We start from the raw sequence: 13,935 nt of genomic DNA, 5'->3' as shown, positions 1-13,935 counted from the left end.
CTTAAATAAAAAATCATATTTTCTTCGAAACTTTGTACATTTGTAAGAATTGTAATTCTATCATATTTGTTATGCACATGAAAGAGCGATACAATGGTTCTTATTAAGTAAAAAGTTTATTCCTTGTCAGTACATGCATGTTTATTACAGAAATAATCACGCGCTTTCGGTGTATTTCTCTTATTCCAATCTTATTAACTGATCTTATCGTTATTAGATTTCTTATTTACAAATTATATATACAGTGTTACAATAGCATGCATGCACATTGCAGACTTATAACATATACTATGAAAATTACAGTGCCTTCTACAGAAATTTAATTGTAAGGTCTTCTTTCTTTTTGTTTTAGAAAAAGTTATCCGCAATAGACGATTAGCAAACATCACATTTCACCAACAGTAAATGAAATTACTAAAAAATTCTTTCATGATGATTATGTTTCTCACCGTTGGTGAAACTGGAAGAGAGTACATTTTTGCAATTATTTCTCTGTTTCTTTTTTTTTTTTTTTTTTTTTAGTAATATATTCTTAGTATCAAATTCGTATAAGCTTACAAAAAACATTGTTTGAATTAATCGCGATTGATACATTAATAAACCAATAAATTCCAAAGTATTCTTAATTCTTTTTTTCATTTTCATATTATGTCAATTACTACTATAAACTACTTATTATGGAGCTTAAGTATTCGGCAGTAGTATGTATAATCTCCCAGTACTGATATTGTTTTTCTTACCGAGAAAACTAGAGAACGCTTTCAACTTTCTCATTGGCAGAATTATTAATCGGTAAAAAATTAATGTCAATTAATATAGATAAATGATTATAAAATAAACTAAAAAATAATATTCACTTGTATTCTCTAGTCTCATTTTTAAAAACGTGTGTGCCCTGATAGTATAACAGATCTGTATCATCCTTCTTATGTTTAATACTTTACAGACAATAAAAATGTAACGTTTTTAAACGGACTATGCGATATTAAGAGTTATACCGGTAACAGGAGAAGAAAGTCAACATTTTAAGTTCAATCCCACATAAGATAAATATGTTATAAATAAGAACACTACACATTTACTATCATTACTAATAATGCATATAAGTGTTTCCTTCATTTGGTTACTGTACGCTGATTACTGTTACGTTATATTGATAACGTTTGCTACAGTAAATATATCCATTTTTTAATGATGACTCAATGAAGTAAGAAAAAAATATCGATATTTAATGTTAGATTTCGAATTAGTCAAACACATCGTAATAAGGTTACTTACAAAAAAGAAATCTAAGTTTATATATAGTTTCAATAAAATTAAATATTTTTATACAAAAAAGAAGGTACAAAATATATAAAGATATGCTATGTAAAAGACTGAATAATTTTATTCTAAATTTTCTTGAATTTCTTGTTATATTATTTCATAAAATGCCATTTGGTAAAATTATGTTTTCAAAAATGTTTAAAATTATTTTGTTACATTAAAAATGTAAACTCAAGTAAAATTCATTAGTACAGAATTATTTTAATTTAATGTATTGTGTAGAAGGTATAATACATTTGTTTAAAATAAATTCATCTTTATACAAAGACTTTAGAAATGGCTGGATCATAACTTCGACTATACCTTCCACGCTTTACACATTCAATGATAAGTAAATACTATAAATATAATTTTTAAGCAAGACAAGTTATTTTACACAATAAATTCCTGATAGCAAAGACTGTATTAAAATGAATCTTAAGAAAGATGAATAACAAGAAATTCTAATGATATATTTTTAAACAGATTAGCAAAAATTTTCAATACTCTTGTAATAATTAGAGCTACAAGAGATATTTCAGCAATATATCAATATTACCAATGATTTCCTTAAATTTGACAAATCAATTTTGGACAATATAAATAAACATTCAAGTTCTACGCTTCACTTTCTGTTGTTCCTTCTTCTTCCATAATTGGTACTATTAAACTTTCTTTTGACATCAAATTATACTTTGTCACAAATGCTGTAAACCTAAAATAAAAAAGATCAATGATCAAAATAAATAAATTAATAAAATACTGATACTTCTATCTATGCTTTTACAATTAATCAATCTACCTGCGGCATAAAAAGGTCTCATTCTCAAATTCATCAAATATTGTTCTATGATGATAATATGCATGAGAAAAGATTCTGTAAACCCTCCGGCTAACAGATCCAAGTTTTGCTACTGAAGATTCTTTGATACTTACTCTGAAATAAACATAAAGAAATAGAGAGATAGATAACAAATATTTATATATTCTAATTATCTATAATAATCTTTTGATATTATTTTTATATACCTGCTAGGAAAATACTTATTACTGTTAAGCAAACAAGCTGCACCATCGAGTGTATGTCGTGTATAATCAATAGCTGGACATTCTTTAGGTGTTTTATGTGCAGCACACAGAAATATCCACTGTTCAGTAGCTGTCATTTGAGTACAAGCTTCTGGATGGCATTCTGCTTGCAGTCTTACTGTTAAACCATTGAGTTCCATACAAAACTGTCTTAAATGTTCATATTTCCATACTGCTTCATCTTGTGCTTCTGGCATTTTCAATATTAGATCGACATTAGATGGATCTCTTCTAATCATCTGTTGAATATATTGTTGCACGGCCAATGTGCTGTCCATTTCTTCAAAGGGTTCATCAGGCCACCTACAGAAATTCTAAACAAAAAAGGTTCCTAAATTAAGAATGTTTAATAAGAAATAAGCAACCAGTGTCACTTACATGGCTCACTTATTACGTGTAAAACCTATTCTAATAATTACTTAATTGTTAAAAAGCAGTAAATATTGTACTAAATATTATCTATCAAAATCTATATCTTTATCAGTAAAATGTATTTCTACAAGTATGTAACTATGGGCGTATTAGCATTTAGACACGATTAGTATGTTACTGAAAATTTAAAACAATGTAAACGAAATATAATAAATTATTAGTTTGTAAACAATAATTTCTTTATAGAGCGTTCATTGATTTTCCAAAGATATGTCAAAGACGCATTTGGATATTTTTGTAAATACGCTGTAGATAACCAAACCATCATTGAACGATAGTCTACAGGACATAAAAACAATAAATTCTCATGAAAGTTAACATTTTTATTAACCTTTGCTGTAGTTCCGGGTCTATTTCTTCTGAAGAATACACATCCGTCCGCCATCTTCATTTTTCCAGTTGTTGCACTCGATCAGCGTGCACGTTCGATTGAATCAAATAAAAAAAAGATCTGAGTGTTGTAATGTCGGCCTAGCGGAGAGTAGCGACACTATATGCCACTACAACTAGGTGGCGCTTGGTTCGCCATTTAAAAATAATGTATACTTAAATGTTTATATATGAAATAAAAATATGCAATAGACGTATACTTTTTTATTTGATATTAAATTAGAATAAATACAAGGCAATATAATTTAAGATTCAATCTAGTGATTCATTTTATTTTTATTATATTTATATTATATACAGAAGAAGTAAAGTCTAACTTTTATTTTCTAATATAATGATTTTAAAAATAAAAAACTTGTCTAATGAGATGACTTATATTATGTGAATATTTATTCGTAAATATCCTCCCTATCGGCAACGTAACGCACTATATCCCTAGGTCGTAAAAGTTTCTCTGCATCCATATCTGGTATTTCAAAGCAAAATTCATCTTCCATGGCCATTATAATTTCTATGTGATCTAAGGAGTCCAAACCAAGATCGTCGATAAAATGAGAGTCCAGAGATAACTGCACAAAGTTAATTTTTTAATTATAATATGCTTCAGACATTGATAAACAATTGAATTTATGCATATATGTATATATATACATATATATATATATATATATATGTATCAATTTATTATAAAGACACTACGATTCAAGCAAGGTGTTAATTAATAATTTCTTTTTTCTGAGAAGCTATCTATATCAAGGTGTCCCAACAGATATAGAAAATGAATGATAATATTATATAAAATATGATTAATAAACTTATAAAAATTAAATTTTCAACAGAAATTGGTAAATCTTATCATTTGCACAATACTTTCACAAGTATCTTTTAATGTTATATTATCTTGTGAATAGATACCTTCTGAGGATCAACTTTATCATAGAGATTGAGTACTAACAGTACACGCTGGCGAATAAGGTCAAGCGATAATGGTGCAGCATGACTGTACTGACGCACCTGCTTGACTCGTGTGCCCTGTAAAATAATAATATGTAAAAAGAAATATATAATTGTACAACCTTCTCATCAGTTATTTTATCAAAAGCTTTGACCACATTTAAAACACGATCTTCAAGTTCCTTAGTTTTAGGTGTTGCACTGTACAGACGTACAGATTGTATGTTTACCTATATGTACAATATCATCATATATTATTCACATGTCATAAGATAAATAGAATATATATACAACTAACATAATTATAATAATTCTATTATATATATTACAAAGCTTTTAATAGACATTATAGACAAATAGAAGAAGTATTGATTTTGAGTATATAACATGACAAGTCTCTATATTTCTCGAACATGATAACATTAATGAGAGAAAATTTAAATATTGATGTCGTAAGATTGAACTTTACTTTACGGATATTCAATCTAGTTAAAACGTAACATACATACTAAACCAATGAAATATTCCGACCGAATCTCGGTATACTCTGAATACATTTACATTCACTGATTTCTTAAAATTCAAGTTATTTTGATTATATAATGTTCAAATTGAAGTACAATGTAGGAATGACCAGAAAGAATTGATGAAAACCATGGAAAAAGGCAGTGTTTACCTGCGGCACATGGGTGATGGTATTTTGTCTATTACAGTGAAAAAATCGTTCATTTAATTGAAGTTGTGTAATGGCACTTCGTAAGCACGTCTGTCTGATTGAATTTCTAAATGTACCGGTATTTCTCATTAAAAGACGAACTCCTGCGAGAGACGCCATTTTCTCTGCAATGAAAAATCTCCCAAGAAGACGTAACCTATTCCCGTACCCCAACTTCTACCGTATCGTAATTTTTACTACCACGGTTGGTTATTACTTAACAAGTTTACATGAATTAGAAATTGTAGCGACATCTACCAACGTTATATTTACTGCAAAGTAAAAATTATCTGTCTAAGATTTTGTCAAATACTGTTAAATCTCTACATATGTACACGTACATAATACGTTAACAATTATAATTGTAAAAGATAATATTAACATAATAATTACATAATTATTTATTTATAAATTTTGATATAATGATTTACATGTCACGATAATATTATTTATAATCATATTTTATTCAATTTGTATAATATATAAGAAATGTTAAAATGTTTCTCAGAAGATAAGAAATTTTTTGTAAAACGAGAATATTGAATATTTAGTAACATTTCAGATTGAGAATATGGCGAAATTGCAGGAATCGACGCAGCTGACAACGACCGACTCGTAGTGGAGTTCATGTTAGTATTTATCTTTGGCAAGTATTTTTTTCTGCTGACCAGACGGCGAATTTGCTGGTGTCTTGGATAAAGTGTGCTTGAATTCGTATCGTTAGTGCCATATGTGCTGGAAGAACAGTGATCAATATGTGGGTGAAGCCACAAGAGGTTCTACTGGCAAATGCTCTTTGGTAAATTGATACGTGTATACGATGTTCAATGTTCTGTTACAATTACTGTTTACATCGTACGTCAAAGACAGCTGACAGACGTACACTCAAGGATTTAAGTAATTTTCGAGCATTTATTTATTTGCCAGAGTTCTACGAGCTTATGTATATGCTAGTCTAAATAGAAAAATAATTATCTTTTTTTAATTGATTTGTCATTTTTGTATTGTATTTAACATAATATTATTTGTTTACATCTCGTAAATATATATTTAACGGTATTAAATGTTACGTGTCCGTTAGATCTTGTTAGTTAGAGTTACTATCGTTAGAACCATAAATCATCGCTAGATGTATTTTCTTGCGTTATATATCATGCAGTGTAGGAGTATAAATTATAATGCATTATATGTGGGAGGGTGTATATGGTTTATTATCGATAACAGACATCCGCTCTATTGGAATCATTTCGTCAATTATTATCTATGACATTAATTCATTCTCATTCGGTGATATTTATGAATAAAATATAAATGAAAAAAGGTGAAAGATACCACTAATATTTACAAAAATGTAAATATGAAATTATGTAAAGTTGTTGCCTTTTTTTTTGTAATATTATGGTTTGCACAATAAAATTGCAGCCTTTACTACTGAAGTTTGTTTGTCATATCTTTATTGTATTTTTTATGACTCATTTCTGCTTTAAAGGATTTATGTACCATACAATTGAGTTTATAACACTTCACTTTTATGTATTTTAAAAATACTTTGACATTACACCTAGTTTTTTTATTATGTTTTTTGAAATAAACAGAATTTATCTCATGTGTTAGAGTGATCTTCAAACAGGAATGTTGTCTTTGAATTTTGTTGTCTTTGTCATGCAGGGTAACAGAACAAGCAACTGTATATTTTGTTTTACAACGCCGTAAAGGACATGGAAAGACAAAGGGCCTTACTTCTATATTGGTGGGGACATTGGATAGCGTTTTTGACACTAAACCTCCACCATTTAGGATATTACATCAAACACCATCATCAGAAGTTTATTGGGGTAAAATATTTCAATATAAATTAATAAGATAAAATACTTATATTTTTTATAGTTTCTTCATATTATATTGGTATAAGAAATTGTTATTATAGATAAAAATCTTTTAAAAATAAATTTTTAACTTATAGCAGTTGCATGTTCCTTGACACATGAAGAAATTTTACAAGATTGGGAATGGCTTCACTCGAACTTGATGGATACATTAACATCATTTGATACTGAAGAAGAAATAACTGAATTTGTTTGTTGTAAAATACAATCTATTATTGCAAATAATATACCAGACTGTCAATTTGCTGACGGTAAGTTATTATGAGAAATTGATCAAAAAATAAAATTTTTGTATAGTATTATTGAAGTCTATGTTATCCACAGAAGAAGATCCAGAATCATTTAAAACTGTATCTTTTAAATTTCATCAACTTTTCAATATACCAAAAGAAGATAAATTGGTCAATTATTATTCATGCAGGTACTTGTATAATTAACTTAAAAGCATATAAAATTTCAGTAAGATTTAGAAAATCTCATAACCTTGTATCTTTTTAGTTACTGGAAATCTCGTTTGCCTAGACAGGGGTGGTTATATTTATCAATAAATCATATGTGTTTTTATGCCTATATATTGGCAAGAGAAACAAAATTAATTATAAGATGGGCAGACATTACTGAATTAAGCAAAACTAATTCCATCTTATTTCCAGATAGTATACGTGTTGTAACTAGAGACAATAAAGAGGTAAGTAAGATATTGTGGTTGTTTATTATTTATATTATTACATTATCTGTAGCATTCAATATTTTATTCCATTTGCAGCATTATTTTTCAATGTTTCTTCATAAATCAGATACATATTCGTTAATGGAACAGCTTACAAATATTGCTATGAAAAGGTAACATTATTTATATACAGTAGATAAGATTGTAAGAGTATAGATAGAAAATGTGTTCAATAAATTAATATTATTTTATTTTTGCTAGGCTTATAGATGAAAAAAGTGGCTTTAACGAAGATAGAGAACTATTAAATAAACTGAGGTATTTGAAGTCACTTACAGGTTTCTGAATAAAATTTGTGTACATTGATTATAATGATAATTATATTTTCAGCAAAAACGTACCTAAAAAACCATCCTTTTTAAAAAGAGATCTTGATGCAAGAGCACATTCTGAAGCTTATAGATTACAATTCAGACTACCAGGAAATGAAAAATTAGATGGTAGTATTGATGCAACATTATGGACACCATACAATAAAAGATATGTCTGGGGAAAAATATTTCTTTCCCAGAATTATCTTTGTTTTGAAAGCAGAGTAAATATATTGGTTATTTTAAATAAATATAAATATGTATAAATTTATGTTTAATGACATAATTCAATATCCATTTCATTGTAGGTAAGAGGATTAGTAAGTTTAGTTATACCTTTAAGAGAAGTAAGGCTTATTGAACCAGCTGAAAATCAGTCAACTAGTACAGGAATAGACAAATCTATTTTGGTAACAACTGCTCGATCGTCGTTTTTATTTGCTCAGATTCACGATCGAGATTTTGTTGTTCAGAAAATATCTGAATTATTAGCAAAATCTAAACTATCAAATTTGTAAGTTTCCACTTAATATTTTTAGTTTTGACCATACAATTTAATATGTAATGTGTCTATATAATAATTAATATATTTTCAAATAGGAGCGTCGATCACGCATTTCATAATAGTTTACACAGTGATAGCAATAATGAGGAAACCAAAACCGCTAATGATTGGAAACCACAACCACCATTAATGACTCTGTTTAAAGCTCCATTAAGCAATGAAGCGACACTAAAACAAGAAGCTAAAGAAAAACAATGGGAACTCCATTTTGCAGAGTATGGTAGAGGTATTACAATGTACAGAACAACAGAGACAGCAAAACTTATAATCCAGGGTATACCACAGTCTCTTAGAGGAGAAGTTTGGCTTACCTTTTCGGGTAATGCAGTCAATATAATCATTACCATATAATTGAATGGTATAACATAGTTTCAATTTATTTCTAGGTGCGTTAAACGAAATGGTAATGAATCCAGGACTTTATAAATCGTTAGTTGACCAATCATTGGGTAAGTCTTGTCAAGCAAATGAAGAAATAGAACGAGATTTGCACCGTTCTTTACCCGAGCACCCAGCATTTCAATCTGATACTGGTATCAGTGCTTTAAGAAGAGTTCTTTCTGCATACGCTTGGAAAAATCCACAAATCGGTAAAAATTTTATTCGTGAAATTTTTCATTATAAAGTTTTCAAAAATTATTTAATCTTAATTGTCTTAAAACAGGCTATTGTCAGGCCATGAATATAGTGGCTTCAGTTCTATTGATCTATTGTTCAGAAGAATCTGCTTTCTGGCAGTTATGTAATGTATGTGAATCGTTATTGCCTGATTATTATGACAGAAGAGTAGTCGGTGCTCTTGTTGACCAAGGTCTTTTAGAAGAGCTAGCTGCTGAACACTTACCAACTTTACATGCTAGATTGCAGGACCTTGGTCTCATTAAAGTTATATCACTTTCATGGTTCTTAACCATATTTTTAAGCGTTATGCCAACTAGTAGTGCAGTAAATATAATGGATTGCTTTTTCTATGATGGAGCGAAAGTAATCTTCCAGGTACAACATATTTTATGTACATATATTTTGTTTTTAGCTCCTTAATTATTTTTTATTAGTGAAGATATTGAATTTTATTGATATCCTTTCTAATGAATACAGAATAAAATACATACAGAAGAAATTTGAAGTAAACAGGTCTTTCTTCCTGTGTCAGATAGCATTGACAGTACTGGAGTGGAATCAGGATAAATTGTTAAATTGCTGTGACGATGGTGAAGCAATGCAGTTATTAACAGATTACCTTGGGGGTGTATTCAATGATGAAGGACTTATACTTCCTAGACCAGTTGATAGTGCTGCTCCTAATAGAGTAAGAACGCTTTTATGCATTAGTTATATTTACAGAGATTCATGATTTTATTTGTGTTTATTATTTTAGAGTATATCTGTTCAGACTTTAATATATGAAGCATATTCAAGATATGGATCTTTGACTATTGGTGGAATAGAAAGACTTCGTTTAAAACACAGGCTTAGGGTAGTTCAAAGTTTGGAAGATGGAATTGAGAAAAATGTAATTAGAAGTGTTATTGTTGACAAATATATGACAATGGAAGAACTGCAGGTATTAATATATTTAAGAAAGTATACATTCAAAAAACACAGATGCTTAAAAAACAATGATATCACTATTTAGGATTTGTTAAGTTTAGTAAGAGAAGAATTAATGAGTCAACGAAAATCTGAACCTGATCGTTATGATCCAACGCAGCCACCTTATGAGGCATATAAAGTAGATTTTGAACTATTTAGGATATTATTTGGTGGCTTGTCTCCATGGGGAAAATGTAGTCAAGCTGAATCTCTCGCCGCTCGATTATTTCGTGTAAGTTAATCGAATTTTACAAAATAATTTTCTACTTTTAAGTGTAGCTATTTATAACAAAGAAAGAAAATTATGAAAAATAATAGATAATATTAGAGAATTAACATCCATATGTATGTTAGTTTTATTGAATAAGATCAAGCAAATACAGAAAATGTTCATAAGTAGTATTGTATGTCAGTTAATGGATCGTAATCGTGATGGACTACTGAACTTTCGGGAATTAGTACAAGCGATTGGTATGACCGCAACTGCAGATTTAACACAAAGATTAAAACTTTTATATACTCTACACTTACCACCATTACTTACACCTGTTGATTTCGAATCGCCAACGCATTCTGGTAAATATTATTTTATAATTAAAAGCATTATAATAAGAAACTGTTTATTGTTACTTTAGACAAGTTAAACATATCAATATTAGATGGTGCTGAAGTAGCAGCAGAAGCTACAGATTTTTTTGACAGTATGGAACAAAGCGTTGCTTCTTTAGAAATGCCAGTTAGTTTAGCGGAAGAACCAAGTATCGGTACTTTATCTCGGTCGACAAGTTTGACCAGCCAAGGAGATCAATCATGGGAAGTTCAAAGCATGGGAAGTTTACGCTCCATGATAGCATCCAAAGACAGCCCACTGGATCTTAAAACTGTGCCAAAAATGTCACAAAGACATTTCATTGCATTATGGAAAACTCTTTATGACATGTTCCCTGCACAACCAGAAGAACAAGAAACTTACCATTGTATAGCTTCAATAGGTAAATTATACACATATCAAAGTACTATTACTACTTGAATCCATATTAAATAAAAAACATTTTCCTTACATACAGGTACACTTTTACTCCAACTAGGCGATGTTGGTAAAAAGTTTTACGTCGGTCGAGATGAGTCTGAAGACAGTTTACTTTTGGCAGCTATTGCTGTTCAACAAACACCTTCAGCCGTGGAACGGGTAACATATTATTTATATTAAGTAAGTAATCTTAGAGTATATTATAAATTGTACATAAAACATGATTTTTAGTCGCACGATCGCAATGGAAATCCGTCAAATGTAGTTGCATCTGGTCCAGATTGGTCAATAAGTGTCGAACAGTTCTTGGCATCTGCCTTAACAGGTCAAGCTATAGTTGATTTTTTTAGTAAAAGAGCAGATCTTTCAGAATCGATTACAACTTTAAAAAATCGTAGGTTTAATCGCGTTCATTCCTTATCAGATACTCCTGTGTTAAATGTTTGATACGCAGGTTTAACTGTTTATGAGAATAGTGTAAGATATATGTAAAATTTATAAAGTCATAGATTGCCTTGAATAATTGACCAGTAATTTCGTTTCCTACGAAAATTTCTACATTCATTGCAATTAGATAAATAAATCTTAGTTAAAAGATTTGTAATTTGCGAAATACAATTTTGTAAGAAAATAGTAGTTAACATAAATTAAAAAAAAATTAGAATATAATGTTTCAATGCAGTAATTCAAGTAGCATCTAAATTTTACATGGTATTACTCTTATATTTTTTATTGATTCCGAAATTGCAGATGTAAAAAAACGTTTAATCCTTTATATTTTTAATATTATTGCTTTTTCTTTCTTTAGTAAGCAATATTATGTACTAATTTACTGTAAAGATAAAATTTTACTGCAAATGTGATTAAGAATTAATTATTCTTTCAAAAATATTAATCTTTAAATATATATAAATCTATTGGCCTAATTATACAATATAATAATCATACCGATCAAAATCGAAAGATGGTATCAATAGAATATACTCAGGGTAATATTTCTGACATATTAGTTCCAAATCAGTTCCATCACAATTTAACAATATTCATGCTTGAAGATGAAGTTCCCAATAAATGATACTAATATAATATAACAGAAATATTTTTTAGTATTAAAGTGTATTGAATACTTACAAGTTTCCATATTTTCCCAATTATGATATGAGGGACATATGCACAAAATCATGAAATATTTTTACTCGTTTAATAGATGTACTGTTTAATCTCGCAAATATATTAAAAATTTCAAAACATTAAAAACAATAAAAAAAGTATTGTACACTAATTTTTGATTACCAACAATTATAATAATAATTAGTGTGTGATAAATTGATATTTTAAAACAATATGGTAATCAATCAAGACTATACTTATATTATATACGTCCTTAAAACAATATTAGATAAATATTCGAAATATTTAAGAATTTATACTATCTCTTATTATTCAAGGCGTTGCATAATATAAAGTTTAGAACGGATACATATTTTAAAACATTTGTAAATGTTTTTGTTAAATGCAGTTAAATATTAATATTTGAAATCATACTTTTTTGACATATGTAACTATATTTTTTAAAATGATTTTTATTTTTATATAATCATTGCATACATAATTTTTTAAATGGAACTAGCAAAAAAAGTTATTCCATCGTAACAAGCATGAAATATCTAAAAATTTATCTTTCTGTATCATATATATGTATATAATGATCCATTATTTCATATGTAAAACTCTATGTACAAATTATATAATAAATGATATATATAAGAGAACTTTCATAAAATTATATGTACAATTTAAGTTAGTAGTTTGATTCAGTAATACACATTGTATTAGTTTTTTTTATATTTTTATTGAAAGAATAAAATAATTATCATAGATTAAAAATTTTTTGGTAATATACCATCATTTTTTGCAAGTCGTACCAAACAATCATCAGATTCACCCTGAAAAAATTAAGAAAACAGCTATTTAAAAAAATGCTAACTTCTACCAGTAATTAGTACAACGGTAAATAACGTACCATACGACGAATAGCGCCACAAATTGCATACATCTTCTGAGAGTCAGTCATGCGCCCAGTTTCAGGATCAACATCAGCAATACTTAATTGAATAGATGCATGATCCTTGGCATGAATGATACGATTACTCGATGAGCTATAAAATACAATTTATATAAGATTTATAGCCGATTTAACGTTAATTTATAGCTATATTTGCACTTTTTATTTAAAGAAGGACATTGTTATATTATTAAAAGCAGCAATCCACGTGTATCACATACCATTTTCTTGGTATGTACAAGTCAACAAGTACTCCGTTGTCGTTCTCCATTTTTATATCTGTAACAGAGTTTAAAATATATAATATACACTATGTTTTGTACAGAATTATAACACTAGGAGCTTTTAAATTAAGATATATTCTTACTTTCGATTGCTAAATGTGCAAGCTAAAATGGCTCCGTACGCAAAAGAACTTTTCCGACAACAGTACGTATATATGTCAGAAACTAAAATCACGCTTACCAATATTGACAATAAGTCTCTATATATTTCTAGAGATTCAAATATATTTCTAATATATCCAAGTGAATACACATTAATCTGATATTAATTTTACAGTTTTTATGAATGTAAACATAATATTTGGAAACAATATAAACATTTAATCTATTATATAATATAATTAATATAACAAAGTAACATACGAAATGACTCGTAATATTTCTTTACAAAGCAATAAAAGAATAAAATATTTTTATAAAATAGCAATATTTATAATGAGGAAAATTAAATATATAATGCGATATATCTATATTCAAATTAAAAATAAAAACGAGCAAAAAAATTTGCGCGTGACAAGTATCGCCGCCAAGCGGACATCGAAGGAAATATTCCTTGTCTATATTACTGTCGTACAGTTCCATCGGG

At 28.4% G+C, this 13,935-nt stretch overlaps 4 protein-coding genes across 7 annotated transcripts; 1 reads left to right on the top strand and 3 right to left on the bottom strand.

Annotated features, from left to right (window-relative positions):
- Positions 1–97: 97 nt before the first annotated feature.
- On the bottom strand, positions 98–3,301 carry LOC122577984 (MOB kinase activator-like 4). The gene is made up of 4 exons (XM_043749776.1): positions 3,158–3,301; positions 2,335–2,708; positions 2,108–2,242; positions 98–2,020 (listed from the first exon to the last, which is right to left on the bottom strand). Exons 1-4 carry the CDS (start codon positions 3,215–3,217, stop codon positions 1,924–1,926), a joined length of 666 nt encoding a protein of 221 aa, XP_043605711.1. The 5' UTR covers positions 3,218–3,301; the 3' UTR covers positions 98–1,923.
- Positions 3,302–3,474: 173 nt separating this feature from the next.
- Positions 3,475–5,189, bottom strand: LOC122565673 (acyl carrier protein, mitochondrial). 2 transcript variants are annotated; one of them, XM_043721882.1, is made up of 3 exons: positions 4,847–5,189; positions 4,293–4,400; positions 3,475–3,785 (listed from the first exon to the last, which is right to left on the bottom strand). In XM_043721882.1, the coding sequence occupies exons 1-3, from the start codon at positions 5,003–5,005 to the stop codon at positions 3,606–3,608; spliced, it is 447 nt and encodes a 148-aa protein (XP_043577817.1). In that variant the 5' UTR covers positions 5,006–5,189; the 3' UTR covers positions 3,475–3,605. The 2 variants fall into 2 exon arrangements, with proteins under 2 accessions (XP_043577817.1, XP_043577816.1); XM_043721881.1 differs by lacking the exon at positions 4,293–4,400 and adding an exon at positions 4,132–4,248 and having other exon boundaries at positions 4,847–5,188.
- A 165-nt stretch (positions 5,190–5,354) lies between these two features.
- On the top strand, positions 5,355–11,520 carry LOC122565672 (TBC1 domain family member 9). Of its 3 annotated transcripts, none has more exons than XM_043721880.1 (19): positions 5,355–5,514; positions 6,554–6,720; positions 6,849–7,022; positions 7,096–7,192; positions 7,270–7,459; positions 7,538–7,614; positions 7,703–7,759; positions 7,832–8,036; positions 8,121–8,326; positions 8,413–8,696; positions 8,764–8,967; positions 9,042–9,389; positions 9,535–9,686; positions 9,756–9,941; positions 10,014–10,202; positions 10,384–10,546; positions 10,606–10,962; positions 11,038–11,159; positions 11,232–11,520. In XM_043721880.1, coding segments are annotated over exons 1-19 (3,396 nt in total). In that variant the 5' UTR covers positions 5,355–5,512; the 3' UTR covers positions 11,448–11,520. The 3 variants fall into 3 exon arrangements, with proteins under 3 accessions (XP_043577815.1, XP_043577814.1, XP_043577813.1); XM_043721879.1 differs by lacking the exon at positions 5,355–5,514 and adding an exon at positions 5,521–5,684 and having other exon boundaries at positions 9,042–9,373; positions 9,531–9,686; positions 10,630–10,962; XM_043721878.1 differs by lacking the exon at positions 5,355–5,514 and adding an exon at positions 5,521–5,684.
- Positions 11,521–12,832: 1,312 nt separating this feature from the next.
- LOC122565674 (40S ribosomal protein S21) lies at positions 12,833–13,534 on the bottom strand. Its single transcript, XM_043721883.1, has 4 exons — positions 13,433–13,534; positions 13,287–13,344; positions 13,024–13,159; positions 12,833–12,946 (listed from the first exon to the last, which is right to left on the bottom strand). Exons 2-4 carry the CDS (start codon positions 13,334–13,336, stop codon positions 12,881–12,883), a joined length of 252 nt encoding a protein of 83 aa, XP_043577818.1. The 5' UTR covers positions 13,337–13,344; positions 13,433–13,534; the 3' UTR covers positions 12,833–12,880.
- Between the last annotated feature and the right edge of the window lie 401 nt (positions 13,535–13,935).

This window comes from Bombus pyrosoma, linkage group LG3 (genome assembly GCF_014825855.1).
Source record: "Bombus pyrosoma isolate SC7728 linkage group LG3, ASM1482585v1, whole genome shotgun sequence".
Lineage (NCBI taxonomy): Eukaryota > Metazoa > Arthropoda > Insecta > Hymenoptera > Apidae > Bombus > Bombus pyrosoma.
The sequence above is the reverse complement of the archived record's forward strand: the minus strand, read 5'-3'. Positions and strand labels throughout refer to the sequence as shown.

Bases quoted from the DNA above. Each gene is read 5' to 3' on its own strand.
- LOC122565673 (XM_043721881.1), bottom strand. From the start codon at position 5,005: ATGGCGTCTCTCGCAGGAGTTCGTCTTTTAATGAGAAATACCGGTACA. The intron at 4,249-4,846 runs GTAAACACTGCC...ATTATTTTACAG, and splicing joins CCATCACCCATGTGCCGCAG to GGCACACGAGTCAAGCAGGT. The intron at 3,786-4,131 runs GTATCTATTCAC...AACTTTGTGCAG, and splicing joins ATAAAGTTGATCCTCAGAAG to TTATCTCTGGACTCTCATTT.
- LOC122565672 (XM_043721878.1), top strand. From the start codon at position 5,641: ATGTGGGTGAAGCCACAAGAGGTTCTACTGGCAAATGCTCTTTG. The intron at 9,942-10,013 runs GTATTAATATAT...ATCACTATTTAG, and splicing joins TGACAATGGAAGAACTGCAG to GATTTGTTAAGTTTAGTAAG. The intron at 10,203-10,383 runs GTAAGTTAATCG...ATTGTATGTCAG, and splicing joins TCGCCGCTCGATTATTTCGT to TTAATGGATCGTAATCGTGA.
- LOC122577984 (XM_043749776.1), bottom strand. From the start codon at position 3,217: ATGAAGATGGCGGACGGATGTGTATTCTTCAGAAGAAATAGACCCGGA. The intron at 2,243-2,334 runs GTATATAAAAAT...TGTTTATTTCAG, and splicing joins AATAAGTATTTTCCTAGCAG to AGTAAGTATCAAAGAATCTT. The intron at 2,021-2,107 runs GTAGATTGATTA...TTTTTATTTTAG, and splicing joins GAGACCTTTTTATGCCGCAG to GTTTACAGCATTTGTGACAA.
- LOC122565674 (XM_043721883.1), bottom strand. From the start codon at position 13,336: ATGGAGAACGACAACGGAGTACTTGTTGACTTGTACATACCAAGAAAA. The intron at 13,160-13,286 runs GTATGTGATACA...TGTATTTTATAG, and splicing joins TTGTACATACCAAGAAAATG to CTCATCGAGTAATCGTATCA. The intron at 12,947-13,023 runs GTACGTTATTTA...TAATTTTTTCAG, and splicing joins GTGGCGCTATTCGTCGTATG to GGTGAATCTGATGATTGTTT.